At 36.7% G+C, this 16,587-nt stretch overlaps 1 protein-coding gene across 3 annotated transcripts in view; it reads left to right on the top strand.

The window, feature by feature from the left end:
* Nucleotides 1-16,587, top strand: part of UBE2E2 (ubiquitin conjugating enzyme E2 E2) — a 385,198-nt gene that overhangs the window by 269,529 nt on the left and 99,082 nt on the right. For all 3 annotated transcript variants that reach the window (XM_021674577.2, XM_021674580.2, XM_064378656.1), the window contains exon 4: nucleotides 13,445-13,577. In XM_021674577.2, coding sequence (XP_021530252.1) covers nucleotides 13,445-13,577 — 133 coding nt within the window. The remainder of the gene's footprint in view (nucleotides 1-13,444; nucleotides 13,578-16,587) is intronic.

Genomic DNA, 16,587 nt, shown 5'->3' with positions numbered 1-16,587 from the left:
GTAGAATCAGTGGGAGCCCTGTGCTTGTTTTTCTGCATCTAGACGGTCCCATCTGAGGGTGATGGGAGACAATGACAGGTCACTAGGTACTAGATTCTCATAGGAGCATACAACCTAGATCCCTCGCATGCACAGTTCACAGTAGGGTTTGTGTTCCTATGAACACATCTAATGCCACTGCTGATCTGACAAGAAGAGGCGCTCAGGCAGTAATGCAAGCAATGGAGAGTGCCCGTAAATACACATGAAACTTTGCTCACTCACCTGCTGCTTATCTCCTGCTGCGCAGCCTGGTTCCTAACAGGACGCAGACTGGTACTGGGGTTGGGGACTCCTGGATTAGAGGATCCATGTTTTCTTTGGGGTGTGACCTTGAGCAAAGCCCTTTCCTTTTCTGACCCTTAATGTTATCACCTTTGAAATGAAGGCTTTCAATGGAAGTGTTCAGTGGGGAAGGAGCCTTTTCATTTTGCCTAAGTATTCCTTTCTTTCCTCTTCCCTCAATATACATGCTGAGAATCACTGGCGAAGTGAGTCATTTTTACTGCAAGGGGAGGAAGGTATAGTGTGAAAAAAAGGAAAGAAAGATTGAGAACCACTCAACTCATTTCTAGAGTCCTTTCAGCTAATTAAAGATTCTGTAATTCGGTATTTTAAGTAATTCTGATCGATTTTATGCCTATTGTCCAACTCAGTAGAGTTCTATTCCAGTTCTAATGCATGCTTGCTTCTGTGTTATAAAAAGGTTGAACTCTAGATGGTTTCCAAAGTCTTTATAATCATAACCTATTTCTAACAACCCATATATATACAGTTTGAACATCCAAAATTTGATTTTTTAAATCTGAAAAACTTCTGGCCCCAAGCATTTTAGATAAGGGATACTCAACCTATAAAAATTAAGACTTGGTTCTTGTTGATTCCATGGTTGATCATTATGTTTACAAGTAAATGTGTATTATAAAAATGTAGCTTAAAAAGAAGAATATACAGTTTTTCCCCGTAGTCTTTCTTCCTGCTTCCCAGTTTCTCTACTTCTCCCTACTCACTACTTCATACAGTTAAGTCTCTTAAAATTTTAAATCTGTTAGCATAGTTGTGTACTCGTTGCAACATATCCACACATTGGGAAAATTAAATATATGCACAGGTAACACAAAAAGATAGCCAAAATCATTTTTTTCATCTTTACATCTCAAATCTGTAAAGTGTGATTGAGGATAAATACCATTCCCATTTATTAAACACTCACTGACCAAAAAGTAAAAAATAATTATTTCTCTTATAGTATTTCAGGAAAATTAGAACCAGATACTTAAGGACTAAAAAGAAGCCTTATGGAGGATAAAATTAACAGTCCAGTTCTGCATGGAGTTTGGTGTATGAAATGGATCTTTTCTGTCAGCACTATTGTATCCTAACTTCCTAAGATGTTTTGGTAGACATTGGCAGTACTGTTTTTTGTTTGTTTGTTTTTTAAATTAATGAATACAAATACAGGGAATCTCAGGAGTTTATGGAATACTAGTCTTCATTTGTCCTCTGCTCAGACACCACAGAATTGGCTTGTTTCTGAACACCTCTTGGGACATAGGGAATGCCTTTTTACTGTCAGTGTAGAGTTCTTTTTTTCCTGTGATCCAGTTAATGCTGTTTCTTAATATGTCTTCTTCCCCCAATATTAAAGGTCCTATATATATATATGTTTTTATAATATTTATATTTGTATAGCATGTTACCACTTCCAGAGGAGAACCTAGTACAGCTCTTAGAGAATTGGAAAGGTTGCAGCTAAGTTAAGAGTTAGGGGTCAAATAGAATGGTCAGACCTATAGAATATCTTATGCAAAAGCCAGGAGACAAGAAAGAGCCCAGCTCCCTTGAAAGCTCTGCAAGTAATTCCAGTATGATTCGAGTAATAGAGTTGAAGGGGAGCTCTGGGATGGCAAGGGATGGGGCCAGAAGTGTAAGCAGGAGCCAAATCTTTATGAAAAACCTTGTATATCCTACAAAGATCTTTGGACTTGATTGTGAATAAGCCAGAGAAAGCAGGGAAGCAAAAGATCCTATTTAAAGGAGTTTCTGGAAGTTGCCCTATCTGCAGTTTGGTGAACAGATTGGAGGGAAGCCAAGCTGAAGGCAGGGAAACCACACAAGATGCTGGTGCCCTTATCTAAATGAGAGCTGTTGCAGCCAAAAGTCAGAATACAGAGATAACTACAAGATTCAACAGGATTTGAGGGTCTTAGAGCAGAGGAGAAAGAAGAGGCATAGTCAAGGATGACGCTCAGATTTATGACCAGATTAGACATGCTAGCAGTTTGGTAGGTGATTGTCAAAGGTAGATAATGAGACACCCAGAATGAAGGTGAAAAGACTAGGTAGCTGAAGGTGGAACCCCCAAGTAGGCAGACATTGAAAAGGACAAACAAATTGGAGTAGAACCCTAAATTAGAGGGAGACTGACACTAGAGAAATGCCTTCATTATTGTGTTGTATGCCAAAAGCTCAATATCCCTGCAGCGAGCTTCCAAAGGGGCTTTGGACATAGGTGCAATATATCGTGTGAATGTCAATGTACTTCCCCAGTGGAAGGATGAATTCAGTTACATAGACTCTGCTTATAAGCAAGGATTGCTAAAGCTTTTGAAAAATCCACTCACCTTCTCACTACCCCATCCCTGGTAATTTCAGATCAGTTCCCTGGACTGACCTTACAGGGACTAAGAGCAACTATCTACTCTTCAGACAAGATACTTCCTACCTGATCAGTCACACACTTACTTTAAGAGAATTTCACTGGGTTGTAGGATTAACAGACAGCAATCTCACTTGCTGTGTAGTATGCTTAGATTTTTTTAAACAAACAGTTTAGGCATCTATTGCAGTTAAAACTTTATTTTTAGCTAGCTTATCCCATGAATACTAATTTCAATAAGCCATTTCCCCTTTTATTTCTTCTAGTTATGCCATAAATTATAATCCCTTCAATCAAGATTTAGACTTACAATATACATAGCTAATATTTATTCAGCATTTGCTATGTTCAAGCAGGATTCTAAGCACTTTTTTGGTAATAATATCATTAAACCTCCTAGTAACCTCCCAACTTCTTTGATTCATGATGTAGAAATGTAATATGAGCTATGTATGTAATTTAAATGTCCTAGTAGCTACATTAAAAGAAGAAAAAGAAATAGGTGAATTTTATCTTAATACATTTTTAGCCCACCATTTCAACCTGTAATTATTATTAAATAATTATTAAATAGATAAATAGTAATTATTAAAACTACTAATGAGATATTTTACTTTCTTTTGAGGTACCATTATCTCATTTTACTTACAAAGGGATTGAGGCACAGAAAGGTTAATTGAAAAGTGGTGGCATGTCAGACACATTCTTTCTATGGGGCCAGAATCCCAACATTGCTTAGGCATCCTTCCTCTTTACCTGTCCGAAAGTCAGTGTTAGGTGAAAATGCAGTAGGCACAGCCAAAAACTCTCAGTCTTAGAATCACAGGTGTGGCACAGCAGATTGAAAGTATTCAGTATATTTAAAGCATCTTATGATCTTAAGTAAAAACTAGGAGAGCATAATTCTTTTTATGATTTTTATTGTATATAATATTTCAGCTGTATATAGGGTCTCATCCACCGTAGACTACAGCATGGCAAGCTGAACACAGTTTGATTCTGTTGCGAATTTTTCCTGAAGCAGCAACCTTGGGCATTCAGCCAAATTATAATTTGCTAATATTTTGCATTCTAAAAGATTTAGCTCATTGTGTTTTTGTTTTGAAATTTAACTATGAAAGCTTTAGGGGTTTTTTTTTTCTTGTTTAAAAAATAAAATCTGAAAAAAAAAAACGAGGGAATTGATCATTTTCAGAATGTTGCAAGTGGGGAAACATTACTAAATAACCTCATACCTGAAAATCCAGATATTAAAGAAACATTCTATTCATTGATAATTTGGATTTCCTAGGAGTGGCAGCAGTGGATTTAGATGATTTCTAAAATTCTGCAGTATCTAAATACACATCATAAGAAATTAATTACAGAATCATTATTATTTTTTGATGTACACATCTTGGTAGCCTGATTTTCCAGTTCTGAAACCATTCTTACAAATTCACTAAGCAGTCAACCTCTTTGAGTGAACTTCTGTATCATCTACAACACATAACAGCAACCACAATAGCAATTGACATTTGGAGGGTTACTATTGTCCAAGTTCTGTGGTTCTGTGAGTACAATTCTAAAAATTTATAAAGTTGCTGATATAATTATCTCATTTTGCAGTCGAGGAAACTAAAACATAGAAAAATTACATATTTACCCAGGTCCCAATAGGTTTTAAATGCCAAGGCTAGGATTCACACAACTTAGTCTGACTCCAAAACCTGTTTATGTTCTTCATTACTGCTCTATACTGCAAGTGTCCTCTGGCACTAAATTTTATTTGATCAGCTTGAGAGATAAGTGATCTTTAAAAGTATAAAACAGTCTATGGCATATCTTTCTCACTTCTTAATTCATAACACAGAAATATGATGTGAGCCATGTTATGTAAATTTAAATTTCTTGGTAGCCACATTAAAAGAAGAAAAAAATAAATAGGTGAAGTATATTTTTAATACATTTTTAGCCCAGTATATTCCAAGGATTATCATTTCAACATGTAGTTATTTATTAATAATTAAATTAATAGGCAAATCGTAATTATTAAAATTATTAATGAGATATTTGACTTTCTTTTGCATTGTCTTCAAAATTTTGTATATATTTTACACATACAGCACATTTCAATTTGCCCTAACCACATTTCAAGTGCTTAATAGCCTCATGACTGCCGTATTATACAGCAAAGTTTTAGATGTTGAGTTCTCAACTGGTACATATCCAAATAGGATTGGGACAGAGGGCTGTGCAATTCAAGAACCACTGTTGTAAGCTTTGGGATTGCAAGTGATACAGATACACCATTTCTAAAATGTTAGAAGAGTTGAGGTTGCTAAAACCCAATTTTTATATGAAAAAAATAGTATTCGTTTTATATGCTTTTTTTTTTTAAGAGTCTCACTCTGCCACCCAGTCTGAAGTGCAGTGGCATGATCTCGGCTCACTGCAACCTCCACCTCCCAGGTTCAAGCAATTCTCCTGCCTCATTGCCTTAGCCTCCAGAGTAGCTGGAATTACAGGTACCCACCACCACACCCAGCTAATTTTTGTATTTTTTTCTTTTAGTAAAGACAGTTTTACCAAGTTGGCCAGGCTGGTCTTGAACTCCTGGCCTTAAATGATCTACCCGCCTTGGCCTCCCAAAGTGCTGGGATTACAGGCTAATTTTATATGCATTTTAAAAGATCAGTCTGTTTTCAAGACTATTTGTTGCTACTGGCTAAGGTTTCTTAAAGAGCCACACTTTGACAGCATAAACCAATTCAGAGTGATAATATTAGCTGTGATATTTTGGTCCACTGTTAATAACTACATAGACAGCTGACTGACTTCAAAGAACCAATAAAACTTGGAGTTCTGACTGAGAGCCAAATAAAACTTGGAATGGGCACAAATTGAGTTTATGTTATCTGCAGACATCACCCTTCTTGGTGAGATAGTGCTGTCTTCAGAGTCCCTTCCTCAGCCACACTATTTGGTGGTGATTCCTTATTTAACCTATATCTTATAACTTGCTATGGTTACCATTCTTAGGAGGCCATTTTAAGATTTCTCAAAGTGACTCAGAGAAATTATAGCTTGGTATTTGCTGAATGTGTTTGTGTACGTTATTTCATAGCTGTATACACACTCCTGTGCATGTTTTTTAACTGAATTTATTCATCTACCTTGAAGTAATGGTGTAACTATAAACCTATAATCTTCTCTATTTTTTAGCTCTTCCTTCTGATAAGCTTATCTATTCATATTGGGTTTAATTATAGCTCAGGGCATAACCATGTGTATTATTCATCTGCGTGAGTGAGCTTGTCTGGCAACAAGAGGCTGTTGTTGCCAAAGCTTTATTGTCATCTGGGCTGAATATATTCTGTCTCTGCCTCATTGCCAGCCTCAGGAGGAGGTGGTAAGGGGGAGATCAGGGAGGAATGCTGTACTCTGGTCCCTTGCACCACTGCTTCTCAATTTATTTCAGCCCTTTGCAATAAGCTAGGATAATTGTGATTTTATTTCATCTTATTTTAAATAAGAGAAATCAAACACTAGAAATAAAATTTAACTCTGCTTCATTTCCCATCTCTACATCTATTTCCTCCCTTCTCCCCACTCCACCTCATCCCTTGTTTTTCTCACAACCACTATTGAATTTAGGCTTATCTTTCCAGATCATTTCTTAAAAGACTTTGACATAGATATGTGTACATAAATAATATAAAATATTCACACAGTACGATCTGTTTTTAATTTATACAGTAGAATTTACACTGTACATATACAGCAGCTTGCTTTTCTCACCATATTAGTGGACTTTTGACATAATTTTTCTTAATATAAAAATTGGGTACATATGTAATAACGTACCTAACACATAAGTAAGTCAGAAAACCTAGTAATAAAACAAAAGCACCTGAATCCACTGCACACACTGAGAAGTAAAACATACCCAGAATCACTGAAGCTCCAATGTGCTGCTTCTCCAACCTCTGCTCCCACCCAGAAAACCACTCTTCTAAACGATTTTTTTTCCTTACTTGTTTTCTTTCCTTACCTTGTATTTATGTGTCCCTCAATAGTATGTTTCCTTGTTTGCTTGTTTTGAGCTTTGTAGAAATAGTATCATACTGTATATATTCTTTTTAGACTTAATTTTTTATTTAATATATTTTTAAGATTCCTTCATGTTAATCTGTGTATTTTTCACTGTTGTATAGTATTCCTTTGGGTGGATTTACCCATTTTTCTGTCAGTGGCCATTTGTGTTGTCTCCAATTTTGCTATTATAAATAATGCTTTTATAAACATTCTTCTCAGTGTCTTCTGGTGGTACACACATGTAAAAGTTTCTCTGTAGTATAATTGCTATGTTGTAAAATAGGTGTACAGTTGACCCTTGAACAACTGAGGGGTTAGAGGTACCAACCACCTTTGCCATCAAAAATTCATGTATAACTTTTGACTTCCTCCAAATTTGACTACTAATAATACCCTACTGTTGACAAGAAGCCTTATTCATAGCATAAACATTTAACACATATTTTGCATGTTATATGTTTTATATACTGTATTCTTATAGTAACATATGCTAGAAAAGAAATATTAGTAAGAAAGTAATAAGAAGAAAAAGAACATAGAGTTTGTGAGATCCAAGATGGCTGATCACTAGCAGCTCGGGATTGTACCTCCCAGAGAAAACGCACAGAACGAGAGGACGCCACACTTTCAGACGAATTTTTGTTACCCGCAGACCGGAAGACTTCCAGCAGAGGAGCCCCATGGGTCGCCAGGGTGACTCTTGTGGCTGGCGTCGCGGTTTTGCCGGCCCCCCGGCACAGCGGTTCTTGGTGCAGAGTAAACGGGACTGATCGATGTTTGGAGCTCCGGGAAGGCAGAGTCGCCCATTTACCTGATTGAAGAAGGGACTCAAGAGGGAAGCCAGACTGGAGATTCCCTGGCAGAAAAGCACCACGAATCTTGATGCTGCTGTTTTGGCTGGCGCAGTGGGTTGCTCAGATTTCAGCGCTGGGAATCAACAAGTTGGACGTCCACTCAGAGACCTAATTTGAAAGTAGGCAATTACAAAGAAGATGGTGGATGAACTCACAATGAAGGGAAGAAACCAGCGTAAAAAGGCTGAGAATACCCAAGATCAGAATGCCTCTCCTTCTACAGGTGATCACAGTTCCTTATCAACAAGAGAACAAGGCCTGATGGAGAACGAGTGTGTTCCATTAACAGATTTAGGCTTCACAAAGTGGATAATAAGGAACTTTAGTGAACTAAAAGAACACGTTCTAGCCCAATGTAAAGAAACTAAGAACCTTGAATAAAGGTTTGACGAAATTCTAACGGGAATAGACAATTTAGAGAGGAATATAAGTGAATTAATGGAACTGAATAATACAATATGAGAACTCCGTGAAGTATGCACAGGTTTTAACAGTCGAATTGATCAAGCAGAAGAAAGAATATCAGAGGTCGAAGACCAACTTAATGAAATGAAACGAGAAGACAAGATTAGAGAAGAAAGAGTAAAAAGGAATGAGCAGAGTCTCCAAGAAATATGGGACTATGTGAAAAGACCTAATTTACGATTGATAGGTACACCTGAATGTCATGAAGAGAATGAATCCAAGTTGGAAAATATTCTTCAGGATATTATTCAGGAAAACTTTCCTAATCTAGTAAGGCAGGACAATACTCAACTCCAGCTAATCCAGAGAACACCACAAATATATTTCTCGAGTAGAGCAACTCCAAGACACATAATCGCTAGATTCACTAGGGTTGAAATAAAGGAGAAAATTCTAAGGGCAGCTAGAGAGAAAGGTCACGTTACCCATAAAGGGAAGCCTATCAGACTCACAGCAGACCTCTCATCAGAAACCCTACAAACTAGAAGAGAGTGGGGGTCAATATTCAATATCCTCAAAGAAAAGAATTTTCAACCCAGAATCTCATATCCTGCCAAACTAAGCTTTATAAGCAAAGGAAACAGAAAATTTTTCGTGAACAAACAAGCACTCAGCGATTTCATCACCACCAGGCCTGCTTTACAAGAACTTCTGAAAGAAGCACTACAAACAGAAAGGAACAACCAGTATCAGTCACCCCAAAAACTTACCAAAACTTAAAGAGTATCTCTATAATGAAGAATCTACCTCAACTAATGGGCAAAATAGCCAGCCAGCATTAAATGACAATATTGAACTCACAAATATTAATATTAATTCTAAATTTAAATGGATTAAATGCCCCAATCAAAGACACAGACAGGTAAATTGAATAAAAAGTCAAAACCCATCGGTATGCTGTATCCAGATCTATTTCACAAGCAACGACATACAAAGACTCAAAGCAAAGGGATGGAGGAAGATTCACCAATTAAATGGAGAGAGAAAAAAAACAGGAGTTGTAACTTTCGTCTCTGACAAAATAGACTTTAATAGTAACAAAGACTAAAAGAAACAAAGAAGGACATTACATAATGGTAAAAGGATCAATGCAACAACAGGAGTTAATGATTATAAATATATATGAACCCGATACAGGAGCACCCAGATACATAAGACAAGTTCTTAATGACTTATAAAGAGACCTGGACTCCCGCACAATAATAGCGGGAGATTTTGACACCACATTGTTAGTATTCGATGGATCAATGACATAGAAAATTAATAGGGACATCTATGATTTGAACTTAGACCTGGAATAAGTAAACTTAGTGAATATTTATAGAATTCTCCACCCCAGGCCCACAGAACATACATTTTTCTCAGTATCACATTACACCTATTTTGAAAGTGACCACATAATTGGAAAATTGGAAGTAAATCATTCTTCAGCATTTGCATAGCATTTCATAGACTTAAATGAAATATTGGTTGGCTGTTTGTTTGTTATTTTCTTCCTTTATTCCTTCCTGTCTCCGTTGTTAAGCACAATTTTTGGCATAAAAGAGGTTTTTAGTACCTATTTTTAGATTGCATTCCAGCCCGGGCAATAGAGCAAGAATCCTGTTCTCTCTCCCCCTTTTTCTTTCTCTTTCTTTCTTTAAAAAAAAAAAGAAAGTAATAAGAAAAAACACATTTACAGTATTGTACTGTGTTTATTGATACCCTAAGTTTACATCATCTGTTTACAAGATGAACTGGCAGCTAACCACAACTATAGACCCCAGTCTACAGTGTGTATCAAGTAATTCAACTTTTTCTTGTAATGGCATGACTTTTCTCTGCTTCTCGGGAGCACTTCCAGAATCACTAGTGGCCTTTCGTGTGGCTCCCATGGTGTTGTTTAAGATTTACGGTATTGCATAAACACAATGAGCAATGAAAAATATGCGAAAGAGAGCACTTTTTGCTGCAATACGCGATTTGCTGGAGAGATGAATTGCTCATGCAGAGACGATTTTTGTCACATGGCATTTTAGGCATTTTAAGCAGCTATTGGCAATAGTGGAGTTCATTGCAACAGCAACAGGAGGTGGTTACAGAATTATTACAGTAGTACAGTATGTACTACAGTTACTTTTATGCAGTTATGACAATTCTATATGTTTGTGTTTGCTTACATTTCTTTTAACTGCACATGGCATTATGTATGGTTTGGGTGTATAATTTTAACTTCATAAGAGATTTGTATATATTTTCTGGTAGTAAATGATAAGAAAAACTAATATCTATGTATATTTTGTGCATTCATGACATTCCTTTTTCTTAATTTTTCAGTATAGAAATCTGGAAAGGCTAGTGGTTTGTCAGCAAGTTTTTTCAAATTGTCATAAATCTCAAATTTTTCTAGTGTATTTTCTTGGGAAAAAATTGTGTATAAGTGGACCACACAATACAGACCTTTAGGGATCAACTTTATATTATTGTTGTTCAGGGGTCAACTTTATATTCAGCTTAACTAGATGAGCTTATATTCTTATCCAAAGTGATTACTCACACTCATCAGCAGTACATAGGAGTTTCTGGTTTTTCCACATCCTCTTCAACGCTTGGTTCTGTCAGACTTTTTTTTTTTGCCTATGTGTTTTGCAAAATAATATTATCAGAATGTGATTTTCAGTTTCATTTCCCTGATTTTGATAAGATTGAGCATTTTTCATATGATTATTGGTCATTTCTGTTTCCCTTTTTTTGGAAATGTCTATGTCTTTTTAAATAGAGTTTTGTCTTTTTTTAATTGATTCTTAGGAACTTGTATATTCTCGACACTAGAATTTGGTCACTTTTATATGATCCAGGTATTTCCAAGTATCTTTTCTCAGTTTGTGGCTTGCCTTATCACTCTCTTCAGTCAAACTTTAAAATTTTGACTTTTGCATTTAAATATTTAATTGATCTGCAACTGAGTTTGTATATTTATTGAAGGTAAAAAATTAGTTTCTCTGTTTTTCAAATATAAAAACTTGTCCTAGTCCCATCAGTTGACATAAATCAGGTTTTCATACGTATTTGGAAAAGTTTGAGGAATTTCTTTGAGCTTCCAAACAAATTTTAAAATCAACTTGTCGAGTTCTGGTTTTAAAAAACAGTTGGGTGGCTCAAGCCTGTAATCCCAGCACTTTGGGAGGCCGAGGCAGGTGGATCACGAGGTCAAGAGATCGAGACCATCCTGGTCAACATGGTGAAACCCCGTCTCTACTAATACAAAAAATTAGCTGGGCATGGTGGCGCGTGCCTGTAATCCCAGCTACTCAGGAGGCTGAGGCAGGAGAATTGCCTGAACCCAGGAGGCGGAGGTTGCGGTGAGCCGAGATCGCGCCATTGCACTCCAGCCTGGGTAACGAGCGAAACTCCGTCTCAAAAAAAAAAAAAAAAAAAAAAAAGTTGGATTTTTTTTTTTAGATGGAGTCTTGCTCTGTTGCCAGGCTGGAGTGTAATGGTGCGATCTTGGCTCACTGCAACCTCCATCTTCCAGGCTCAAGTGATTCCTCTGCCTCAGTCTCCTAAGTAACTGGGACTACAGGGGCATGCCACCACACCTGGCTAATTTTTTGTATTTTAGTAGAGACGGGGTTTCACCATGGCCAGGATGGTCTCAATCTTTTGACCTCATGATCCGCCCGCCTCGGCCTCCCAGAGGGTTGGGATTATAGGTGTGAGCCATCGCGCCCAGCCTGGACTTTTTAATTGGAATTGTAGTAGATCCATTAGGGGAAATTGACATCAGATATCAGGTCTCCCTCCCCATAAACTTGGTATCTCTCTCCATTTATTTAACTCTTATGAGTATTTTTCAGTAAGTTTTATATAAATTTCTCCATAAAGAGCTTTAGCCCAGGAGTTCAAGACTAGCCTGGGCAACCATTTTCTAGTGGTGTATTGAAATGAAGTTGATATTTGAATATTGATCTTATATCTAGCAATTTTACTAAACTCTTTTATTAAGTTTAATACAGTGTATATCTATTTGGGATTTTTGTTCTGTGAACCTAAATACTGCAAATACTATTTTATTTCTTCTGTTCCAATCCATATACCTTTTATTTTTCCTTGTGTTTTTCATACTTTGATAACTATGATCTCTAGTACAGTACTGATTGGAAATGGAGATAACTGCCATTCTTGTCTTGTTCATCAGTTTAAAAGGAGTGCTTTTAATATTTTACCATTGAATATAATAGTTGATGTGAGGTTTTTGATAGATGTTCTTTATCAGGTTAAAGAAGTTTCCCTCTATTCCACTTTTGCTAAGTTTATGGAGTTTTTTTTTTTTTAATTACGAATGGCTATTTGTGATAAAATGGCTGCTCAATAATGAATTTTCTATAGATATACACTCATTTCAAAATAAGAGGGAAAATAAGCTGAATCTTTATTGGCAATAAAATCTTTCCCAAGCATCTTAATAGAGTTTCCTACTTTGTTACAGGATGTGAGGAGAATTTCTAGTATTCTATTATTATTACATGTAGGTAATTTTTAGATGAAACAAAAAGAACACGGGAAAGCTAAATCCTAATCTCATTTTGCCCTTCTTTTCACCTGAGAGAACTAATGCAATTCAGCTGAATCACATGGGCCATATTTTTTTCAACAAAATTATCTGAACTCAGAGACATAGGTGTACTGCTGTTAGCCATGTGGCTTCTTCACTTGCTTTGTTATTAATTCATCATCATCCAACATATTGACTTAGGAGGCACTAAGGACAAGGCACTACCTGTTCCTTAAGCAACTTCGAGGGAGGGTGGAAAGAAGCAATAGTTACAAAACACATTTATAACACAAAATGATATATCTTATCTACAGAACTCACTGGTCATGACGTATTAGTCAGGAAGTGGGGAGAAGGAAAGGAAGGTTCAGATGGGATATGATTATTTGAGCAGAGACTTTGTATGATGAACATTGAACCTCCTTTGTGTTCTCAGTTGTTAACAAAGGGATCAGACTAGTCATTCCCCAGCGGCCCTTCTAACTTTGAAATTTTGTCTTTGACATCACAAGTAATTTCCAGCTTTTATTAAATATTTGTGTTTCTACCTCTGGCCCATGGTCTTTGGACTCTTTTATTCCATTGGCTTAAGGTTGTGAATGGCAAAAGAGGATCTTGGTGTTCTTGTATTAAGTAATACCAATGTATTTCACTTATAGGATAATGATAATATTGACAATATGAATCTTAGAGAATTAACTGATTAACTTTTTGTGTTTATATGGAACTGTTCAATTGGTTATCATAAATAGATTTTGTTAAATTCTAGCCTTTATGTAATTTCTAAGCACATTTCATTTGTATGTCTTATTTCAGTGCTGGACCCAAAGGAGACAACATTTATGAATGGAGGTCAACTATATTGGGACCCCCAGGATCTGTCTATGAAGGAGGGGTGTTCTTTCTTGACATTACCTTTTCACCAGACTATCCGTTTAAACCCCCTAAGGTCAGTATGAAGTTTTCATTGATTTTTAGCAATATGTACTATATTTCTAGATACATATACTTATTCTTAAATATACATTTCTAGGGATGCATGTCTATTCTGTTGTCACAGACAGCTTCCCAAGACTGATAGTGTATAAAATGAAACAATGTAAAAAATTGTAGATTATTCCTCCACCCCAGCTTTTTACTGATTTTGTTGCTTTTTCTCCTCCTTTTTCTCCTCATTATCTCCTTTCTTTGTTATGCACTTTAACATAAAGCACCATGTTTATGGGTGAAAATGGGGGCATAAAGTTGGGCCAGGGTTAGTACCAGAGCCCAGAGAATCAGATGTAGCCTTGAGCCAGAGCCCAAGCAAGCTAAGCACAAGAGTTAGGCTAAAGGCAGAGGAAGCCACCCCAGGGCAAGGTTTATAGCACCAGCTATGGAGCTTTGAGTTTTATTGTCTCCTAGAGTTCAGCTGCTCACATGTTGTACACATGAACTAGTATGGAAAGTGTGACCCACAGAGACTTAAAAATGGTGTTATGAAAATTCAGTAAAGTATTTATAATAGTTCATTAATGAAACTGATTAAGGAAAAGTCATTTATGTTTATGTCTGATGTGCAAGAGTACAGTGAAATCAGAACATGAAAGAACTCTCACTTATTTAAGCCAAGATTATATACTTTAGAAAGTCTTCACATTTTTTTCTGCTGCCTATAAGTCAGATGTTTGACTCTTTTAAATATTATGTCATCTCCATTAGCATCTATTCTCCAATATGGCAAAGGAAATGACCCCGAAGACACCATGTTTTAGCTACCAAGAAACAATTCTCATTTGACCCTGACTTAACTTCATAATGCACAGGGATAAAAAACTTGTTTGCATTGTAGGTTGGAGTAAACAGTATAAAAAAAACAAGAATAAGACTAGACCTTCACCATGACTTTCTATAATTCCCCTCCTTCCTCTTCTTTCCCCCTGCTCTTCCTTTCTTCTTTCCTTTCCATTGATGCTTAGATAGTGTTACCAAAGCAAAAAGGAGTAACTGTAGGGAATTATCCTCAATGAGGAAATCAGGGACAGAGAAACTATGTAACTTATCCAGCATTATGCATCAAGCAAATTGTGGTGTAAGGATTTGAACCTGGAAAGCCTGGCTCCAAAGCCCATATTCCTTCCTCCATTACACAATACATTTTATTCAAGCTGTCAGGGCTGGTGGCACTGGTGACCACCCAGAGCTTGCATTTGGTAGGTTTTCAATGACAAAGCTATAGTAAATCTAATACTTATCTTCTCCCTTTACTGTATGGGACTGTTGTTTTTTTTTGTTTTGTTTTGTTTTGTTTTTGAGATGGAGTTTCGCTCTTGTTACCCAGGCTGGAGTGCAATGGCGCGATCTCGGCTCACCGCAACCTCCGCCTCCTGGGTTCAGGCAATTCTCCTGCCTCAGCCTCCTGAGTAACTGGGATTACAGGCACGTGCCACCATGCCCAGCTAATTTTTTGTATTTTTAGTAGAGACGGGGTTTCACCATGTTGACCAGGATGGTCTTGATCTCTTGACCTCTCGTGATCCACCCGCCTCAGCCTCCCAAAGTGCTGGGATTACAGGCGTGAGCCACCGTGCCCGGCCTGGATGGGACTCTTATACATTTCTTTTCTACTTTAGACCAGCCCGTAAGTCACCTGGAGTATCCGTTGTACTGCAAGGGATGTGAGGACCTTTATTTGTCAGCCTCTACCGCCTGGAGAAGTTTACTAGTAAAACTAGGGCATGGGAGGAATGCTTTATCTGTCCTCAAATGTTTCAGGGACTGTGGTGTGGGTTGGGGTTGGACTTTATCCAGGATGGTTGGATAGGACAAAAATAGAAGCAGGAGGGTATCAGTTACAGGGAAGTAGATTTCAATTTTTTATGAGGAAAATCTGACCCACAGTTGGACCGTCAACTCGTGAGTAGCTCTACTTCTGAGACACCACACTTGCCTTTACTAGGAGTGTTCAAGAAAAAAACTGAGTTACTGCCTGTCAAGAATTTTAACAAGAAATAATTGAATACCTCCACATAATGTATTGGACTTAGACAATCTCTAAGGAGAAAAAAAATCAAACTTTGGTACCTAGAACTACAATTCAAATGCACATTTAATAGAAATCTGTGGAAAGTTTTTAAAAGCAAATTATCACCTCTAATATATCAGTTTTAGAAATCAGATTTTATAGACAGATGTATTACTTGAGGGAGAAAAAAAATTGCAGCATAGTGAAGGCTATTAAGTAAAACAAATACTTCTATTATTAATAGTTTTGATGTAACATCTCTATGCCTTTCTACTGTCCTGTTATTTTAAATAGTACATATTTCAGGTTGTCTTGGGTTTTTTCCTCCCCTTTGCTCTTTTTATTTCCACGTTAGCCATGCATTTTGATTCCTGCAACATTTTCCAATACTCTGAAAAACAAACCAGGGAAGCAGTAGGTATCAGGAGAAATTACTGGTAAGAGCAGAGGCTTATAAATAGATCTAATGCGCTGTCTGATGGTTATTTGTGTGGATATACATACCATAAAATTAGTCTATAGCATGATGGAGTTATGAGATTATTTTTTCCAAATTATCACAAATAGAACCTTTGATGAAGCCTTCTAAATACTATAGAGATCAAATGTAGCTTTTAAAGGTTAGAGGAATGATTTGGGATGCCCCTTCTTGTTGCAGAAACTTTTTCACAGTAGGGCTTGATCAGTTTGAACACCCCATATTCCACTACTCAGTTTTTAAAAATCAGAGATGAGCTTGGTCTAGTAATTTCTCCCAGAATTTGCCTAAATTCTAATAAGGCAAGCAAAACAACTATTACCTGGGTAAATAATGTTCATTAAACTTAGTATTCTAGTTTTAAATAGGTTGAGTACTAGTATTTTTCAAATGCTATGTTTCAGTACAATTTTTAGTACGTTGAATTACTTACATAATTTTATGTTTATGCCTTTTATTTAACCTATAGCACCATTT

Source organism: Aotus nancymaae, unplaced genomic scaffold, assembly GCF_030222135.1.
Source record: "Aotus nancymaae isolate 86718 unplaced genomic scaffold, 86718_ANA_hifiasm-v0.15.2.pri h1tg000019l, whole genome shotgun sequence".
Taxonomy (NCBI): domain Eukaryota; kingdom Metazoa; phylum Chordata; class Mammalia; order Primates; family Aotidae; genus Aotus; species Aotus nancymaae.
This window is presented reverse-complemented; position numbering and strand designations above follow the sequence as displayed.